At 37.2% G+C, this 19,844-nt stretch overlaps 1 protein-coding gene across 2 annotated transcripts in view; it reads left to right on the top strand.

The window, feature by feature from the left end:
- Positions 1-19,844, top strand: part of LOC149418548 (serine protease persephone-like) — a 54,615-nt gene that overhangs the window by 17,071 nt on the left and 17,700 nt on the right. For both annotated transcript variants that reach the window (XM_089638567.1, XM_089638566.1), the window contains one exon: positions 1,081-1,187. In XM_089638567.1, coding sequence (XP_089494693.1) covers positions 1,081-1,187 — 107 coding nt within the window. The remainder of the gene's footprint in view (positions 1-1,080; positions 1,188-19,844) is intronic.

Below are 19,844 nucleotides of genomic sequence, written 5' to 3'. Positions count from 1 at the left end.
AATATTTAAATGTATGTTGGAGAAAAACTACATTTTTTAAACAAAAATGAAAGACCATTAATAGAAAGGAACTAAAAAAAATTAAAATTAAGGCCATAGATCTGAATTTTCTCTGAAAACATCGGCGGGCGGGTAAAATCCTTGGCTCTGGATTCAGTGGTCACGGGATCAAATAATAAATAATAATCATGTGTATTTAAAATATTTATATTCAATTTGATTTACTGTTTTTCAATTCATATTATACACTCAAACTAACATGTCAATTACTTCTTTAAATTACGGTGATTTCTTTTTGGGGTATTATGCCATGTTGCGCTACCTACTTCTTTATCCAAAGTTTCGGACAGCATTACAGTTTCCATCATCAGGGTAGATGTTATTATGAGGCTGAAGGTAGTGAAGCGGGGAACAGGTGGCCACTAAACACGGCTAAAGCTATTTCAAACCAAGTTTCCATTCTGATGGCCTTTCACCGGGGCAATACTGAGATGTTTTACGATATTTTACTTCAAGTGATATAGCCCTACCATCTCCGGCCAGTCCAGGGCACACGACTAGGAATCCGGAGGACGCGGGTTCTAATCCCGGTATGTGCTGGTCACGTTGTGTTATTATGTATTCATTTAAAATAGTATATAATGTACAAGTACAGTTTAATCATAACTGAAACGCTGCTTGAAATGGCTTTAGTCGTGTTAGGTGACAATTTCCTTATTTTTAACACGGTCATACGTGATTATATCTGGATAGGCAGGTACTTTTCTTTTCCGCATCTCGTTTCCCTTCCCACTACATTTAGTCTCACAACATACCGCAATTCGGGATGCCATAGTATCACTGGTTCCAGTTGGTTGGTTGGGATGCCATAGTGTCACTGGTTCCAGATGGTTGGTTGGGATGCCATAGTGTCACTGGTTCCAGATGGTTGGTTGGGATGCCATAGTGTCACTGGTTCCAGATGGTTGGCAGTAAAAACTGAACAAATCAAATGAAAAAATGAAAATCAGCAAATATTTTCTGAGCAATTTAAAACAACACTTGCTTAGAGATTAATATGAAGATGTGTTGTGTTCCCAGGGACGACTTGGATCAGGTCGGAGAGAAGCTATCTCCTGGAAGGGTCCAGTGACATTACTGAGTGACAGGTGGGTGCTGTGCGCTGCATACGTCATTACATGGATTAGGTGAGTTTATTGTTTCTTCATTAAAAAATTCAACTCCTTGTAATAATGACTGCAACGATGATTTGATATTTGATATTTGAACAATCTCACTTTAAAGATTTAAGCGCATTTTAAACGATATTTCACAAACTTGTGGTATACACGGTGTCTGGAAACTCGTGGTATAAGCGACAAACTAGTGAATTTACCTCACATAATTTAATGAATTTGTTTTTATTTATTTTTGAATCTTTATTTAGATGTATGCAAATTTTTTCATACATCTAGTAGGAAAATATAAAAAAATACAAAAAATAGCAATTACATTTTAAAAGAAAAAGATAAATACACAAAATTATATTATATAAGATATCTAGATGACTAAAATAATATTGGTGAGTATGTTCAACAATCAAAAATTATTTTTTACATATAAAGCACATGTCCTACGAAAAGTGCTAAGGCTTGGGGCTTCCTTTATGACATTTGGTAGGTTATTATAAAGTTTTTGCCCTTTATAAAACGCGCTGTTTTGTGTGCATGAAAGTTTAGTTTTGGGAAGCCTAAAATCTCTGCGTCTTCTCGTAGGATAATTGTGAACATTTTTATGGTACATAATATTTCTTTGCAGATAATTTGGGAGCATATTATTTTGAAGCTTATACATCATTGTTAACGTATTATATATTATATGTTGTTTGGTTGTTATTTATGTTATTATATGTTTGGTTGTCATCATATTTAAATTTTGTGACATAATTTTAACTCTAGTTTCACAAAACAGCGTTTGATTATATTTCCTTTTATCTCTATATGTAATTTCTCTTGATTCATTTTTAATTGTGGTCGTTTCAAATATTGTTAATATATTTTCGTGGTCAGATATTTTTGGAGTATCCATAACATTAACATTCAAGTAAAAATGATTTGTTATGACTAAGTCAATAATGCTTGCTGATGTATTTGAAATTCTAGTTGGTTTGGTCACAAGTTGTTTCAGTCCTAGATTATTCACTAAACTTTGAAGTCTATTACTGTTAGTATTCTTGCTTTCATGTCAATATTAAAGTCACCGGTTACATAAAACATATCTTGATTTTTCATGTTTTTATTACACCAACTTTCGAAAAAATCTAAGAATTTTGAATGGCTTTGGTTTGGTGAGTGATATAATTATTATTATTATTATTTTTTTAATTCCTTTATTTTTCCCAATTTTTACATTCATTGCATACAATATTATATAAATCAATAAGAATAATGGGAACCCACTAAGGCGCAGCCTGTGCGTGGGTAATATATTTAAGTTATTATTTTATTGTACCTAGAAATAAACAAATTGTGGGCATATAAAATAAAAACAAGATTACATTTTGTATAAGCGTTTTGTATAAAAAGTGTTTATAATAGTGTATAGTGAAGTTATAAGTGTTTAGTGTAATATATGGTGAATATTTTATGAGAAACATAAATTGATACAAATTAAATAAAAAAGTTTCAACTGCTGTATCGAAAAGCCATAATTTTAATTCTTTTAAATATTGAGGAAGTTTAGTATCACTTGAATATTTTTCGGTAAAAGATTGAAAGTACGAGGTCCAATGAAACTGCAGTGTGTTTGCATTTGTTTTGTGTTCGTTTGGGGAGTATAAAATACATTATTATTTCTAATGTTGGTTCTGTTTTCATTTATTTCGAATTTCTTTTTGTTTTTCAAGATGTATTTCATAGTTTGCAAAATAAATAGTTTACGGAGACAGAATAGTTTAGATTCTTTGTATAACTCATCCGTTGAAAATGTTCTTTTCCGACTATACATAACTTTGATGATATAATTTTGAATTATTTGTAAAGGTTTGATATGTGCATTAAGCGCACCGCCCCATCCTATTATTCCGTATATGAGTGAAGATTGCACCAAAGAAAAATAAATAATTTTCAGTTTTTGAGCACATTGAGCACTTCTTTTAGTCTGTAAAATGTGTATGTAAGATATCTTAATTTACAGACGGTATTATTAATTTGTGACTGCCAATTTAATTTTGTATCAATAACAATACCTAAATATTTAATCTTTTCAACTTTTCCGAGTTCAAAGCAAGATGAGCATATTTCTTGATTACAGTTAACGTTATGTATTCGAATTTTAAGGTTATTAGGGGGTTTATTTTTACTATTTTTAGAAAAGGTTACGTAAAATGTTTTATTATAGTTTAAGAAGAGTCTATTACTATTTAGCCATAATGAGACATATGTGATACATTTTGTTGCCTTCAAAAAAGTTTCAGGCCAGGATTTTCCATTCACTATTATTACTGTATCATCTGCGTAAGATACAATTTTACCAGGGATTATAACATCACATAAATCGTTTATGTATATTAAAAAGAGAATTGGGCCAAGCACAGTTCCCTGTGGTAATCCATTTTTTTATTCCTGTTTCAGTACTATAAAAATCCCCTATTTTTGTTTTTTGTTTTCTGTCTTTGAGATAGCTAGTAAGAATTATTAGTGTATCATTTTTTAAACCTATTTTATTCATTTTTTTAATAAGTAGATTGTGATTTACCGTATCAAAAGCTTTTCTTAAGTCTAGGAATATAGCTAAACTCTTTTTATTTTGATCAACAGATGTGTATAATTTTTTAGTCAGATCGAATATTGCATCTTCAGTGCTTAGTTTTGTTCCGAAGCCATATTGATTTTGGGACAGAATTTTGTTTTGTTCTAGGTAATTCATTATTCTATTTTTGATACATTTTTCAAATATTTTTGAGAGGTTTGAGACCAAGGAAATAGGTCTGTAGTTGTCTAATATGTGCGTTTCTCCTGATTTATGAATTGGTATTATGATAGAGGTTTTTAATTGTTCGGGAAAATGTCCCTCTTTTAAGGATATATTAAAAATATGTAGCAATGGAGTTAAAATGTAATGTTTTATATTTTTTAGTGTGTTACCTGATAAACCATCAATTCCTGTAGAATTTGTTAGACCGTCAATGTGTTTATCAATTTCATCTGTTGTGATTAGGGAATTCAAATCTCGCGAGATTGGGGCTCAAGCGAGATCCCGCGAGTTTATGAATCTAGTACCGCCAGATCTCGGCAATTTCGAGATCTCGCGAGATTGGCAGTCTTGTGTGTTTATTTTTGCAAATAATCACAATATTTGAATAAATTAGGAAAAAAATAATAAAAACTACAAGTATTATAAGATAAACATTTATTTTCACGAATAGACTATTAGAAATTACACATTAATTAACAAAATATACCAATCAAATGAAAAATTTGTTCAGGTCAAATCACAAGCCATTATTACGAATTATTTTGAAAATAGCTCCTTAATAAGCACAAAATGTCCAAAGAATCGTCTGCTAAACGGCTTCTTATTTTGTTGGCCAGATAACCAGCCGCTGAGAAGGCCCTTTCGGATTCAACGCTAGTTGGAACCACAGATCTCAGGCAGTTATCCACGAACTGTAAAAGTTCGCCTTTTGACCCCCCGGACTCGTATAAATTCATTTCCTTTTTGATTAATGCCTCCAGAGAATTCGTAGTTAGTTTTCTGTCTCTAGGTTCTTTGAACGCAGCAGTCAATGTTTCCTGAAGTTCTTCTTGCAATGAAATACTCTTGCGTGTCTCAGAAAGAGATGAAAGCGGATCATTATCGTCATCATCAAATTCAGCTATATCATTAGCGGTGGCAGCTGATGTTGATGCGATCGACCAAGATGGATCTGAATTTGTCTGTGTTTGTGAATTAATCAGACTATATTGCGGATGCAAACGCTCTATAAATGATTTAATTTCAGTTCGAATCACGTTTTTCGGAGGCAATTTAAATGTTCCGTATTTCGCAAGCTCTTCTTTATCTGCTTGGTATTTAGCTAGATCTCTAATATACAACGAGCATGCTGTCAAATTCGTCCGACGCTCAAGAATGCGCTTTCTCAAGGAGCCAGCTAGTTTTTCTGCCAATGGATTTTTAGCTCTTCCAGTTTGCGAATCATAAACCAAAGTGTTGTTTCTGCGATAGCCAAGTCTGTATCTTGACGACATAACACCTCCACAGCCAGTTTTACAGGTTGAAATGCCTTGTCTAAGTTCGCTAAAACCGCATGTTCTTCCGCATTCAAAGAGAAGTTCGGATCAGCTTCCAGGCTGAGGTCGATCAAAGCTTTGCTGACACACAGCTTGATTCTAATAAATGTAGATATCATGTCTGCTAGGCTCGACTATCTAGTTTTACAATCAAGTTGTAACTTAATATCTTTTCCAAATTCTTGCTTTACGTATATTTGAAGAGTATCATTTTTAGTAGGTGATCTTTTAAAAAGTTTCACCAATTTCCTTACTTTCTCAATAATACCCGCATATTCTGCATCTAGGTCTACTTCTATTATAGGCATAGAGCAATGAAAAACATCATCTTCTGAGTCTGAGCCTGTGCTAGAAATTTCGTCCATTTCCAAAGGAATCTCATCGTCGTTTTCCTCATTTTCAGATTCTATCACAGGTTCGTCAACATCAGTTTGTTTTTTATAAATAATATCTATTATGCCAAGTTGAACTCCATGGGCATAGCAGAGCTGATGCGAAGATGATATCAATCGACCCAACTTTTTCATTACACTTGCCCCATCTGTAGTAATATTGATAATATCTTTTTCCAGAATAAGGCCGAATTCGACTAACTTTGTTTTCAAAATACTAACACCACTTTCAGCAGGCATACTTCCAAAGACGCGAATCAGCCCCAAGTTCCAAAACAGAGCATTGCCGTTCAAAAATGTATGTACGTTTACATTCATGTATCGCTTGTTCATAGAAGAAGTCCACTCATCAAATGTTAGCGTAAATCTGTGATCATTCTCCTTCAGTTGAGCCAATTCACGCATTATTTTCATTTTCAATGTCATGCCATAATTCAAAACTATAAGTTCAAGTGTGTTTGGGGACATAGGCAATTTGTGTCCCGAAGAATTGAAGAGATCTCTCATATCTTTGGAAGTACAGAAAACACGGAAAGGAAGTCCATCTTTGGCTACCATTCTTGATACTTTTTCTTCCATAGAAGTATCTTCAACCGGGAGGAAATGATCAGTAATTTTTTGCCTCTTCTTACTTGCTGGTGGCGCTGGTGCCGACGATCCTGGTGATTCTGGACAAACGTTGGACGTAGATGCGGATGCTGTTACTAATTCCATTTTTTGATTAGTAGCCCCAGTATTTGGTGATGGTGGCGGCAACGGCAAAGGCGGGGGTGATATGACTTTTTTCGTTTTCGTGTCCGTTTTATGAATCGATTTTAAATGCACATATAAGCCACGCGGAGATCGATCTTTGGTTTTCAGAATCTTCTTACAAAGTTTGCACTTAGCATTCAATTCATTTTCCGCTCTCAAAAAGTATTTCCATACCTCCGACACACTCTCATAGTCTTTATAAACTATATTCGCCGACATCGTTCGTTATTCCACTCGTAAATCACGTAAGAAACTTTTTTTGCATAAATAACTAAAAAAATACTCGAATGAAATCAAACTCAAACACGTAAAACGTTAGCTAGCAACAACTGTAAACAAAACAAGTAAACAAGTGCGCGCTGATAACGCTGCAGTCTGCACGGCGCCGCCCGGCTTAATTTTCGACCAATCGCACGCACGAACGAATCTGAGAGACACCTCGTCCCGCGATCGCTACCTGGATCGCAACTCCGTCCGTGTCTAGCACTAGCTCTGTCTCTCTCCGTAGCACGATACGACTTCGTATCGTGTTGAAGTGTACGAGCCCTCAGTCCGCGCTTCGAATAAGACGTTTTTATGCTCGAGTGCAATCTCGTTAAACTCGCGAGATCTTGCCCTTTTTTCGTCCGAGATCAATCTCGCTAAAAAAGGCCGAGATCTCGCGAGAACGAGATTGCATTCCCTAGTTGTGATGGGTGAAAAATATTCTAAGGAGTTAATTGAATCGTTAGTTGAGTCTAAGTGTAAAGATGAGTCTACGGGTATTGCATTATCAATTTTACTAGAAGATTCAAGTACTTGATCTACTACATTTGTAAAAAAGTTGTTAAAGTTTTCTGCAATAGTCGATGTGTCAGTTATAATATTTTCATTTATTATAATCTCATTGACATCGGTTGATACTTTTTTTTTTGTTCGTGATTTCGTTAATAATATTCCACGTTTTTTTGGTATCATTTTTTGCACTATCAATTTGTTCACAATAATACTTCTTTTTGCAATTTCTTATTAACCTATTTAGTAAATTTCTGTACATTAAATATTTCGTTTTCATGAAACGCATAATTCTTGTGTTATTTTTTTGACAGGCTTTTTGATAATTTAACATCTCTTTGTATCATTTATCTCTTTGTTTAATAGAGACTATTAGTCCTACAGTGATCCAAGGTTTAATTTTTTTATAAATTCTCTTAGCGATGACAATTTTATTTGTACTCTTGGAAATATAAGCTTCTAGAGTTTTATAAAATAATTCTAATGCTGAATTTGGGTAAGCTATTGATAGTATGTTGTCCCATTTTTCTGAATGAAGTAAATTGTTTAATGTGATGTAATTAATTTCATTTATTTCAGAGTATTCTTTTGAATTTGTGGTTAAGATGTTGTGTCCGTAGAATTTTGGGTAGTGGTCAGTAATGTTTGTTTTTAGAGTTGAAGATTTAGTTATAACGTGTTTGTGTGTTTTGATAAATATGTGATCTAGAGTCGTGGAATTATTTAGATTTTCTCTTGTTGGTGAGTTTATGTATGATTGATATCCTGCATATGACAAACAATCTAAGTATTCACTTATACATTTAGTTCTTTTGTTGTTTTCATTAATTTTTATATTAATATCACCAGTTAATATTGCAAAGTTAAAGTTATTTCTGTTAGTCATTTTTATAAGTGAATTAAGTTCATTATTGAATAGAGATTCATTTAAGGAAGGTGATCTATAGATAGCTAATAGCAAATAAGTACAATTACTATGGGTAAATGTTAATTTGATTGCGTTAGCTGTTTTAAAGTCTAGAATTTCGAAGGCAGGTTTTTTAAGACAATTTTTTATAAATAAAGTGATTCCATCGTGACCAGTATGTTTACATTGGGATGAAATAGTTATATATCCTGGCAAGTTATAGGGAATTACTTCAGAATAATACAGCGTATGTTCCTTTAATAAAGTTTTTTCTTGTTTGCACTGCCAGTATCCATGTATTTTTTTCATCAGACACTTCATTTGATATTATTTTAAATGATATACTATTTTTAATAATCATAAGAACTCCTCCTGTATGCCGACTAAATGATTCGCATCTTACAGTTGAATACCCAATAAATGATACTTCAGAATCGTAAATATCACTAGTTATACATGTTTCACTTAACATTAAAATTTCTGTTTTTTATTTATTGTTAGTTTAATTTGTAGAACTCCATTTTATTTTTTTATTTTTTATATATTCAATAATATTGTTATTGGGTTTATAAAAACAGTTTATTTTTAAACAAGTTCTGCTGTGTAATTATTATTACGCATGACAGCTGTTTCGCCCTCTGAAGGCATTATCAAACTGTGGGTAGCCCACTTACAGACGATACATTTATATTATTTCTAGGTAGGTATTTTAATTTCATTTACTGATTTCTTAATTGATTTCTGAGTAAAATGTTAGAAATTATTAATGGTTATTACCCGAGTAAAGTTTCCCCAATTAGTGTAATGTTTAAATTTGACTGAATGTCTTTATGTTAGTTATTCCCAAACGATGACTCATAGAGTTATTTTAATAGCATAATTAAGTACTTCATAGAGCACTTTAAAAAAATAATAATAAAATGCAATCTCAATTTGCCAAACATCTCTTAGATGAAAATCACTCACTTAATGATAATAATAAACCAACTCCGTTACACGTACAAAATAAAGGCCGTAAACTGAATCTTTTAGAGCAGTTAGAAATTAACAAAAACTCTAATAATCCGAAAGCTATTCTAATTAATGAACAAACAAATATAATTCGTTCACCCCTACTAGATATCTTCAAACCCAGTGCAAATATGAGCAAGCAACAACACTCTGACACTTCACAGTTAGTTTAAAACATTTGTAAAATATAAATGAGACTTTATAGATTTCACAAAATTCGACAATTCTCTAGAGCATTTTGGAGGAGGCCCACCACTTCCCCGCCCTGTTTTAGGTACTGATGGTACCCCTTCAGAGCTCTCGCAAGGACGCTAATTTTTTAAAAAACGAATCTACATTTAAAATTTCAAAACAAGACCTCCAAAATGTCCATGCATACGATGTTATTCGCAGTATGCAAGTGCTGTGTTTTAATAATTTTAGTAAGTTCTATTCTACTTGGTTAATATAATAAAAACACATTTACAAAATGTCAACAATAGGTAGAGAAGAATTAAAATAATACACAGCCACCTACAAAGAGAACAAAAAAGAAAAATGGTAAAGTATGCGCCTCTTTCTGTGGTGAAGGGGGTGTCGATACCCACTAACAGGCAGACCTAGGGAGAGAAAGCTGGGCGTTGGATTGGCTTCACGAGAATCAGGTTCCGCGCCCCTAAGCCAGGAAACCGGTTGTGCCTCGACGAGAAGTGTGAGTTGGGGTTGGGAATATCCCGAAGACCATGAGGAGAAAGCGTCGGAATACCTGGAGGCAGGGCGGAAGGTTGCCGATCCACGTTCGGCCCATCCTCAGTCCAGTTCCTGACCTCAGGGGAGGCGCTGCGAGCAGACGATGACACAGATCCCTCATCGTGATTTGATCTTGAAGTTTGATATGCACGGACGAGGTCTTCTGTCACCCCAGAGTTGGGGTACGCCGGACTGACACAAGAAAAATATAAGTTCAGTGCTACTACCAGCAAGCAGGTCACTCTATAGTAGAAAAGAAAGAACAAGATACAAAGCAGTGTATAAAAATAAAAGAAAATCTTAAAAAAATTATAAGCAGAATCAGTCTGTTACAAAATATCCAAAATAACCTGCAATAAGAGATAGAAAGTAAACATTAGATGCAAATAATAAACATTAGTATAATCAGGAACAGAAAATTTGTAGAATGCTAATTAATACAGTAAATAAACAGAAAGAAAAAGAAAAAAAAACAGTTATAAATATGTACATGAAAACAATTGTCTCGTAGTCCATTGTGTCCAGGAGCAACACCTGGCGTTAAAGCTATCGATTTTAGTCTAGTACTCGACTCTAAGATCAGACCATCTCTCAACCCAGATCTTTGTATACTTCCTCAGACACTCGAAATTCACTTTGTTCGAGACGAGATCGGAGTTCCAAACCGGTCTCGTTGTTACTTCCAAACCGGCCAATAATTCATCTCTTGCATCCATCATAATCTCACAGTGCCACAAAATGTGCTCAGCGGTTTGATCAGAACTACCACACGCGCAGTTTGGATGTGGGGACAGGGAGAGTCTATGTAGTCTCCCCCTGAACTCACCATGTCCTGACAAAATTTGGGTCATGTGATGATCCAATTTAATGTGGGCTCCTTCCATTCTGATTTTAACTGATGGGAAGAAGGAGAAAGTCCATCTTCCCATATTCGACCTATCCCAGCGAGATTGCCACTCGTTGAGTGACAAATCACTCATTTGTCTAAGCAGTCCAGGAAGAGTCCCGACACCGCCTGGCGTAAGAGTTACGCCGAGATGGGTAGCGGGGAGTCCCCTGGTCAACTTTTTCTTCGTTAAAACCTCCCTAATTTCTAGATCGATTGGCAAAATACCGGCCAACACGGGCAAAGCGTCTGAAGCAACGGTTCTATAAGCACCGGAGAGCGCCAGCAAGGGGGTTCGCTGACCCCTCTTGAGAGCCGAGAGTATAAGCGAATTCCCCAAACGGTGCTCCCACACAGAGGCAGCATACGAGACTTGCGCCACGTATGTACCCCTATAAAGTAGTCGCAGCGCTGGGGATCGCAACCCCCACTCAGCTGTAGAGATTCTTCTCAGTTTCAAGAAGAGGGCCTGGGCCTTGCTGGAGACCTCTTTAACATGAGTTAAAAAGGAAGACGATCGATCTAGTGTTACACCAAGATATTTGACAGAGTCTGCAAATTGAATAGTGGAGGCTCCCATTCTGATGAAAGGATTTCTTCCTCTACTGAGGGTGCCTTTCATCAAGAGTCCCACGGTCTTTTGGGGGGCAAAGTTCAACTTGTTCCTCTCACCCCAACTGAGGATTGCTCGCAAACCTTCTTCAGCCTTTCTTTCCACTTCCCTTCTGCTGTCCCCCGAGACCAGATACAACTTATCATCAGCGTAGTCGACCGATGTGCATCCTTCAGGAAAGGGTAACCTGGAGGAGTCATCAAAATTTATATTCCAATATTTAGGTGCCAATATGGAGCCTTGTGGGCATCCCTTATCAACCTTACGCACTATTTTCTGATCACCATAAACGATCTCTATTGTGCGATCATTTAAGTAATCGCAGTTGATTTTAAAAAGGTCTGGTGGGCAGCCTCTATTTTTAATTTTGGTGATCAACATCGGCCACCACGCGTGATCGAAGGCACCAGTTATATCTAAGAAGATTCCAATGACATACTTCTTTGGACAGACCTTCACCCATTCAAGCGCATACATAATGGCGTGCTCGGTAGATTTCCCAGGGACGAAGCCAAATTGTCGCTCACATGCTGGTGAAAGATATTGCTGCAACCTGTTATTTATTAGTGTTTCCAAAATTTTGCTGAAAACAGGCAAAAGGGTGATTGGACGGTAGGCCTTCACGTCCGTCCTGAGTTTGTCGTTTCCCTTTGGGATAATCTTGAGCACACCTCTCTTCCATTCCGTAGGGAAAACTCCTCTACGCAGACATGTTTCCATAACCTGGAACAACTCTTCCTTGGCATGGATCCAGACGTTCTTCGCTATTATACCATTAAGACGATCGTGCCCTGGTGCCTTCTTCGGACCCAAACCCTTAATTATAACATCAATTTCAGCCTTAGTTACTTTTAGCGTTCTATCCTCACTGGCGAGGATCCTAGGTTGAAGCCGTGACAGAGCTCTTATCTGTTTGTGGTGGTCGTTTTCCCCGATTACTGAGTCTAATGGAACTAATTTATCCAACAAGGTGTTTAGTGTGCTGGTCACATCGGTACTCTCAGAGTTCCCAGAGGGATTATCCGATATGACGCTAGTCAAATACCGGTCAGAACCTTTTCCCGTTTTTTCGATTGCGCTGTGGATTTCCCACGGGTTGGCGTTACCCACTTGTTTTACCCAATTGTGCCATGCAGTTCGTTTTGCCGAGAGGATAGATAATTTGAAAGCTTTCCTGGCCCTACTGACACGAGTCTTAAGAGATGTGAGCATCTCTTGCGTGCCACCAGTCCTCTTTAGGGATCCAAGTGCCCTAAAAGCCCTCTTATAGTCCCCCTTCAGCAAAGTCAACTCACTCGACCACCACGGCGTTCTAATAGCGGTTTTTGGGTTTGATCTTCCCAAAGACCGTTCAGCAGCTGACACAACGGCTGCGTTAAAGTAATTCCCCAAATTATCCGGATCGTTTGCTGCTACGTTGTGAAATCCCCTTAGAGTGTCACGTAGAGCCTCCCCAAAGTTATCCCAATTCGCCCGTGGTTTTGAAGTTCCAGGAGGTTTTCGGAGCATGGGTCTTCTGGACCCCCACAGCAAAAGTAATTAATCTATGATCGGAGACAATTGCGCTATCATGGACCTTCCAGTTTGACATCCTGGTCGCAACTGATCCAGAGCAAAGAGTTAGATCTATGTTGCTCTCCCCATGTATGTTTGCGAATGTGGTTAAGTGACAGTTTTCATTTAATAGTAATAGACCTTGCGCAGCAATTAGATCCTCAACGGCGTCTGATCGTTCCGTTCTATGATTATTATCGTCAAACCACATTGGGGAGCGAGCATTAAAGTCACCTCCAATAACTATGTTACGGCCTTTAAGCGCGTTAAGGGCGCGCGTCAAGCTCAGAATGTGTGGTCCGACAGGGTTGCTATATTTAAAGTAGACTGAGATTAAAATAATCTCTATCTGGCCAAAATTAATAGATACACAGGTTTGGTATTCGTTCGACAGGCCAACCAGGAGGAGGAGGCTGATAAATGTGGTATTGACCAGGACACCCGCCCCCGGTGATCTGCCTACTTCAAGCACCGCCCCTGGATGACTTACTGGTGTTCTCCCTTGCCAGGTGTATTGCTCCTGGATGAGCATAAGGTCGATTTTCAGGTCGGACATGACCTTCAGCGCCTCGAGCGTAGCTGCCCGAGATCTCTGGAGGTTGATCTGACCTATGGTAAAGAGAGGGTTAACGGCCATAATCAGTCATTCTGACCTGAGCGTTTATGGCAGCCAACTGGGCCGGGCATTGTCTGTCACCTGTTGTGTGGTTGGACGGCTTCTTGAAACGGCTACAAGTAGCACAGACAGCCGCTTTGCCTTTGTTGGGGCAGACTTCGAAATCATGTCCAAAGATTCATGTCAAAAATTCTCTAGAGCAGTGATACTCAACCTTTTTCTTCTGCGGGCCACATTCATATGTTTGTAAAGCTACGCGGGCCGCAACACTATACTGGTCAGTGTCGCCAACGGTGTGAGCTTGATTCCCCCTTTTATTATTCGAAATCCATGGGGGGGGGGGGGGTGTTAGAGAATTTCTGTAAAACATAATAATTCCCCACACAAAAATTCAAAATGAGTGCTCCCCACAAAATGTTTGAAATCCATGGGGGGGGGATTGTTACAGAACTTCGCTGTCGAAATCCATGGGGGGGGGGGGTAACTACGGAATTCCATTTTCGAAAATTTCCGGCTGCGAAAAATATTATATCATATTATATTATAGCCTTCGTTGGTAGTAGTTGGTAGTTAACTGTCAAAATTTTATGTGTTGCCACGGGCAAAATTATTTGCGCGCATATTTGTCTGTCAAATTTTTGTTCTTTAGAGATAGATCTAGCTATGGATCTAGCGTGTGCAGTTATGGTGTGCAGTAGCAACACTCTAAGAGAATATTATATTATATAGATAGTATATTATACTTATACTATCCTCTTCGAGTTTCAACGTCTGTACGTCAAAGTCGCAATTAATCTCAAATTAACGTGATATAGATTGCCAGATTTTGTAAATCATGTTCCTGATATTAAATGTATGGAGGGCCGCACAAAATAGCTCGGCGGGCCGCATGAGGCCCGCCGAGCTAGGAGTATGACTGCTCTAGAGTGTTCTTCGGGGACACATTTAACGACAAATTATATGGTTATTAGGAAATATAATCTACAAATTTTTGATATTTTTGTGGAGCGATTTTTTGACATGCACTCTGTATCACTTGTCGTTACTACTAATTGAGCGTTGAGAAGTCCTGTTTTAACTCGACCGTTTTGCATTTCATCTGTCTGTATGTTTAGTTTTGGGTTCAGAATGGTGGCCGTTTTAATTGTTCAGTAAAGATTACTTTCTATGTAAAATTGTCGTGTTTACTTCCTTATTTGCATTTTTACAATATTATGGCACCTACCTGCCTGAAGAATATTTGAAAACAGAAATGTCATTGAGATAGTGACCTTTTTGTATAAGTCCTTATTTGAAATATAAAAAACGGTACAAAAACCATATATTTGTTTTATAAGTAAACATGTATTAAATATCTACTAATAAATCTTATGACTTCAGAAGAAATTATGCTTACTATTAGCTTCACACAGTAGGCCCGGAGAAAAATAGTTCCCCTCTTTGGGGATGCTGTGTGGGGCGTCTTTTTAGGAAAGGAAGGATGGGAAGTTCTGGGAAGGAGAAAGGTACAAGGGGTGGAATAGTTATGAATATTAATTATTATTAATTCTGGGGGTTAGTTATGAATCCATCCCTCCCACTGTGGTGCGAGGCAATGTTCCGAGAGAGTCCTGCTGGAGAGGTCAAAAGGTCTCCGTCAACCAGTCTCTCCCGATCCGCCCTTCCTTGCAGTTGGTGGAAAAAACACATATGTCGCCCAGCCCCCGATAAACCTGATGAACCGGGCACCCCTGCTCAGTCACCAAGCGAAGCGAACCACTTGGGGTGGTCATAGGTATATGGCAGAGGTGTTGGTTATGTAATAAATAGTTCTCGGGGCGGCGGTACCAATACCCGCCTCAATTCACCGCGTATGTACGACTTCTTTTCCAATTCTAAGAGCTTCGTTAGTTCAACTCTGTTCGTTAATAAGCCAGTAATTTTGCATAACGAACGACATTATTAAAGAAGATGTGTATATTGACAGTTAAACGAAGCTTATCTTATGCTATGGAGGCCTAAAATATGTTTATCGGCCGTGGGATCATTTCTTATCAATTGTTGACCATATATGACATATGGCTTTATCGACTGACCGTGCTAGACCTCCAGTAAGTTTAAGAGATACAGATTGTTATTGGAGTGTTTCCGTGGAATTTGGTATACAAGTATTACAAGTAAGTACCAGTATTTCATTGAAAGATGCTCCGGTTAACGAGCATCATAGATCCTTTGCCACCGGCGCATAGCCGTGAGACCCGCCAAATATTTTTACACAGTTATCACATTTGTCACACGAGAACAGGTTGTTTCAAAGATTTTTTTTTCTACAGCTTTTTAATTCTACAGCTTGGCTGTGTTTGTTCCCTCCTAAGATATGGGTTTCTTCGAGACCCTCTTCAAGAATGACTTTCTTTCCTCAAAATGAACCACTACACAGCTACCCCAAAGCTGGCATAGGCCCTAAGTGAAATTACAAACAGTACAAAGGATAACAAAATGATTGTATAGTTTTTTTAAATGATAAGCTCGACGTCCCACGGATCAGTAATCAAACGACACAGGGTTTTATAGCACTCGGTTTATGTCGATTCCTTACCGACCCGTGGGACAACGGGCCAAGAAACACATTTAATTTTAGAGTAGAACCATTTATTTCTCCCTGAATCAATCTCGGGGGGGGGGGGTACATTCAAAACATTCCACAAAATATTAATAAAAAATATTTTTAATTACCCCCCACTATCAGACTAATTCAAGACTTTAAAGTCCCTTCTCTGCAAATCTATTTATATAAATAAAAACGAAAACATTAGTTTGTTCAAAATCTTAAATCTCCGAAAGTTCTTCTGATTGCTTTGTTATTTTGACACAACGTTCCATTCGAAACATGCGCCATTGTTTCTCTATCTACACAGACAGACTGAACTACAGCAACGCGTGGCGGGGTACTGCTAGTTATTTATAAAAAGTAGCTCTTTTACAAATTCACTTGTTTTGATGATAAAAACATAAAACCACTTTCGAACAGAAATAAACTAAATATTTTTGGCTGAATAACTATCATAACACAACCACAGACCAACCATTTTATAAAAATACACTCGCTGATGTACCATAGGCTTTCCATAGAGTTTTTTCTATATCTTATGTAGACTGTAGCCTTCCTCTTGTTTTAACTCCTTGAGGTACGAACTTTTTTTTCTTATTTTTTACCTTTTTTTTTTTTTTAATCAATTGATGTAACTTATAATAACGAGAAAAAATATTTAAAAAAAATTGGACTGAAGGCTTTTCAGGAATGAGGTGGTCAAAATTTTATACCACAGTACACATGGGAAAAAAATATTAGGTTCAAATCAAAAGTTTATTAGAAATAAAAAAGGCCATTTTATATGACTAATTGTGGAAATTTTCAAAACAGTTTTTATCTTTTTTTACACAAAGGGGTACTTTGCAAACACAACATAGCCAGTTGGAACGTATGGGCCTGTCTTTTGTACTACAATTCGCACAACGACGTGAAGTAGTATGTTCTGGCCGGTGGGCGCTATTTTTCAGACGTATTTCAGGGTCCACGTAAGGCTTATGTCTCTTAATTTCCACCACCTCCGATGTGGACCCACGCTTTTTGGTGCATTTCAGCTTCTCTTCAGCCAAAAGTCCTCTGTAAACTTGCCTCCTGAAATCTTTGAGCCTCAATGGATTGTCTTTGTCAGCCTTACCCAACTTGCAGAGCTCTGTGTAAACAATGTAAGAATTTACAATTGTTGCATCTAAAAAGTGGAAAAATAAACGATGCCACCATTTTTTAGACTTTCTGTTTATCGAGTAAGCCGCCTTCTTTTGATAAAACTTGTCCACATAATTCATGCAGTTGTTATAATTATTTAGAGCCAACGGACATGGCACCCTTGTGATCTCACCAGTTTTCTCTTTACGGTTGACATGCATGGCATCCTTTGGGTTGTGAAAGTTTGAAAGGAGGTGTACAGCTCTTCTATCTCTCCATTTTATCATGGAAATTCCTGTATCACTCACGTACCAGTCATATTCACCTCTTTTTAGGTTTTTATCATCCTTCATCTTAGGCAAATATTTTCTGGTTGATTGGACAGTTCCACATGAGCGAATATTCATATCTTTCAGCTGTTTTTGTAGGGGGTAGCAATTAAAATAATTATCAAAGTAAACTATGTAGTTACGACCTTGAATAGATTGACAAAAATTTAAGACAACTCTTGGCCCTAAGTTAGACTCAGCGTAGTCACCAATTTTTCCTGTGTATATTTCAAATTTTAAGTTGTATCCATTTTCTGCACACATCATCCAGATCTTATAGCCTCTTTTAATGGGTTTTTTGGGCATGTATTGCTTCAATGTGCTGCGGCCTTTGAATTTGACCATGCTCTCGTCAATTGCCAAAGTAGGTGATGGCTTGTAATTTCGATCAAAGGTGTCTGACAAGCAGTTCAACAAAGGCCTTATTTTATATACTTTATCGAAATTAAGTTGACCTCTAGCAGGCATCAATGAATTGTCGTTGAGATGAAGGTTTGACAACAGCCAGCCAAACCTATGGACTGTCATAAATCTTGAAATATAGGGGTCGTGTAAATCAGGGGACGATGACCAATAGTCTCTATAACTGGGGGATTTTTTAATTCCCATTACTAAATTTAGTGCAATGAATTTTTTAATTTCCTGAACGATTGTGGGTTGGTGATTTTTCCCGACTTGTTGTGCGTATAGATTGGTCTGGAAGCAGATATTTTCAATCAAACTAGGAGTCCAAAATTTCAGAAAAATTTCCAAAGGTGTGGGATTTTCCATCGTAAGAAAGTCATTATGTAGTCCTGTTTCTTCACGAAATTCACCAGGGAGGGCGGTATTGAACGTACGGCTCCATTTAGGCACGACTATAATCGCAGGTATGACAGGTGTAGATGCAGTTGTGCCTGGAACAGCTGCGGTGGATGACAAAACGGACATTGAGATATTAGGACTATACTGGGCAGATGGAGAAGACGATACTGGTTGGTTACGCGTACGCGAAAGATGAAAATCAAAAGTAGATGGTGATTGTGAACCAGAAGGGCTGGATGTGCCTGCTATAGGGTGATCGAGTGTGGTAGATGAAGAAGACGCCGGGATTTGATTCCTCACACAAGATAGGGGCAGTTCATCATCATCATCGTCCGAATAGGCGCTAACTGTGACATTTGCTAGATGCTCCTCCTGTAGATCCTCTTCCTCATTGTCTGAGCACCCATAACAACTGTCATCATCAGAAGGTATCTCTTCTAAAAGTATTCCTGCGATTTCTTCTTGGCGAAGACCTTTCTTCGGCATGGTGTATCTGTAAAATTATAAAATCAGAATAACCATGTTGTAAGACTAAAAAAATTACCTCAAGTACGGTGGTCGAAAAGCAAAACCACCAAAAAATTTCGATTTAAAAAAAAAAAACTATATTTATAGACATTTCTTATTGATAATTCAACATGGCACTAGAATTCATAAGAAATGGACAAAAATTCGAAATACATACCGTTATATTTCACTTTAAAGTCGGAGATCACAAAAAACCACAATTCGCTGGCAATTGTCAAACACATAACCAAACCGTGCAAAGCCACCTATTATCGCTATTGGAAACTAAATAGTAGAGAATCTATGTCTCACATGGCATTTAAAAAACTTGTCAATAGATGGCCGTTTTAGCAAAATTATTTATTTTCAAGGTGGCCGAATTTTGAAACCACAGTACTTCAAAGAGTTAAAGGTAAAGTGTGCAAAATTTCACCGATTCCGGAATAAAAGTGTAGATTTATATAGGTATGAAAGTTCCGCCGGTTTCCTCCCCGCGGCCGCCCGTGATCGCCAGGTGATCACTCCTTCTTATTATTCTGTTTATATTATATGTCTGACCATAGTAGAAAAGGAGATGAGAAGTTAGTTTCATGAGGATTTGTCATTTGGTGACAGATATAGCACCACATGACCCGACTGGTTTTAAGCCACGTATTTCCACCAATTTATAACACATTTCTCTTGAACACTTTAACATTTAGAGTTCCTAAAAAAGATATATTGTTTTTGAAGATAATATTAATACATTTGAGTCGAAACGGTAACTATACGAAATTCCATCGATCAAAAAAAATCTCAAAGTGTGCTCCGAAAATGATAACAGACCAATTTTTTCTGTTTTCTGTTATGTGGTAGGTATTAAAAATTTCACAGTGTTTCTTTAAATGCAACTTAGGCATTTGTAGAAAGAATTCTTACTAAACGAATCGTGTTTTATTAAGTATTTTAACAACTTTGGCAAAATAATTGTCGTTTCATATCTCCCTT

This window comes from Hesperophylax consimilis, chromosome 13 (assembly GCF_061612785.1).
Source record: "Hesperophylax consimilis isolate HC1 chromosome 13, BYU_Hcon_1.0, whole genome shotgun sequence".
NCBI lineage: Eukaryota > Metazoa > Arthropoda > Insecta > Trichoptera > Limnephilidae > Hesperophylax > Hesperophylax consimilis.
Note: the sequence above shows the minus strand (reverse complement) of the source record. Positions and strands in the feature narration are given on the sequence as shown.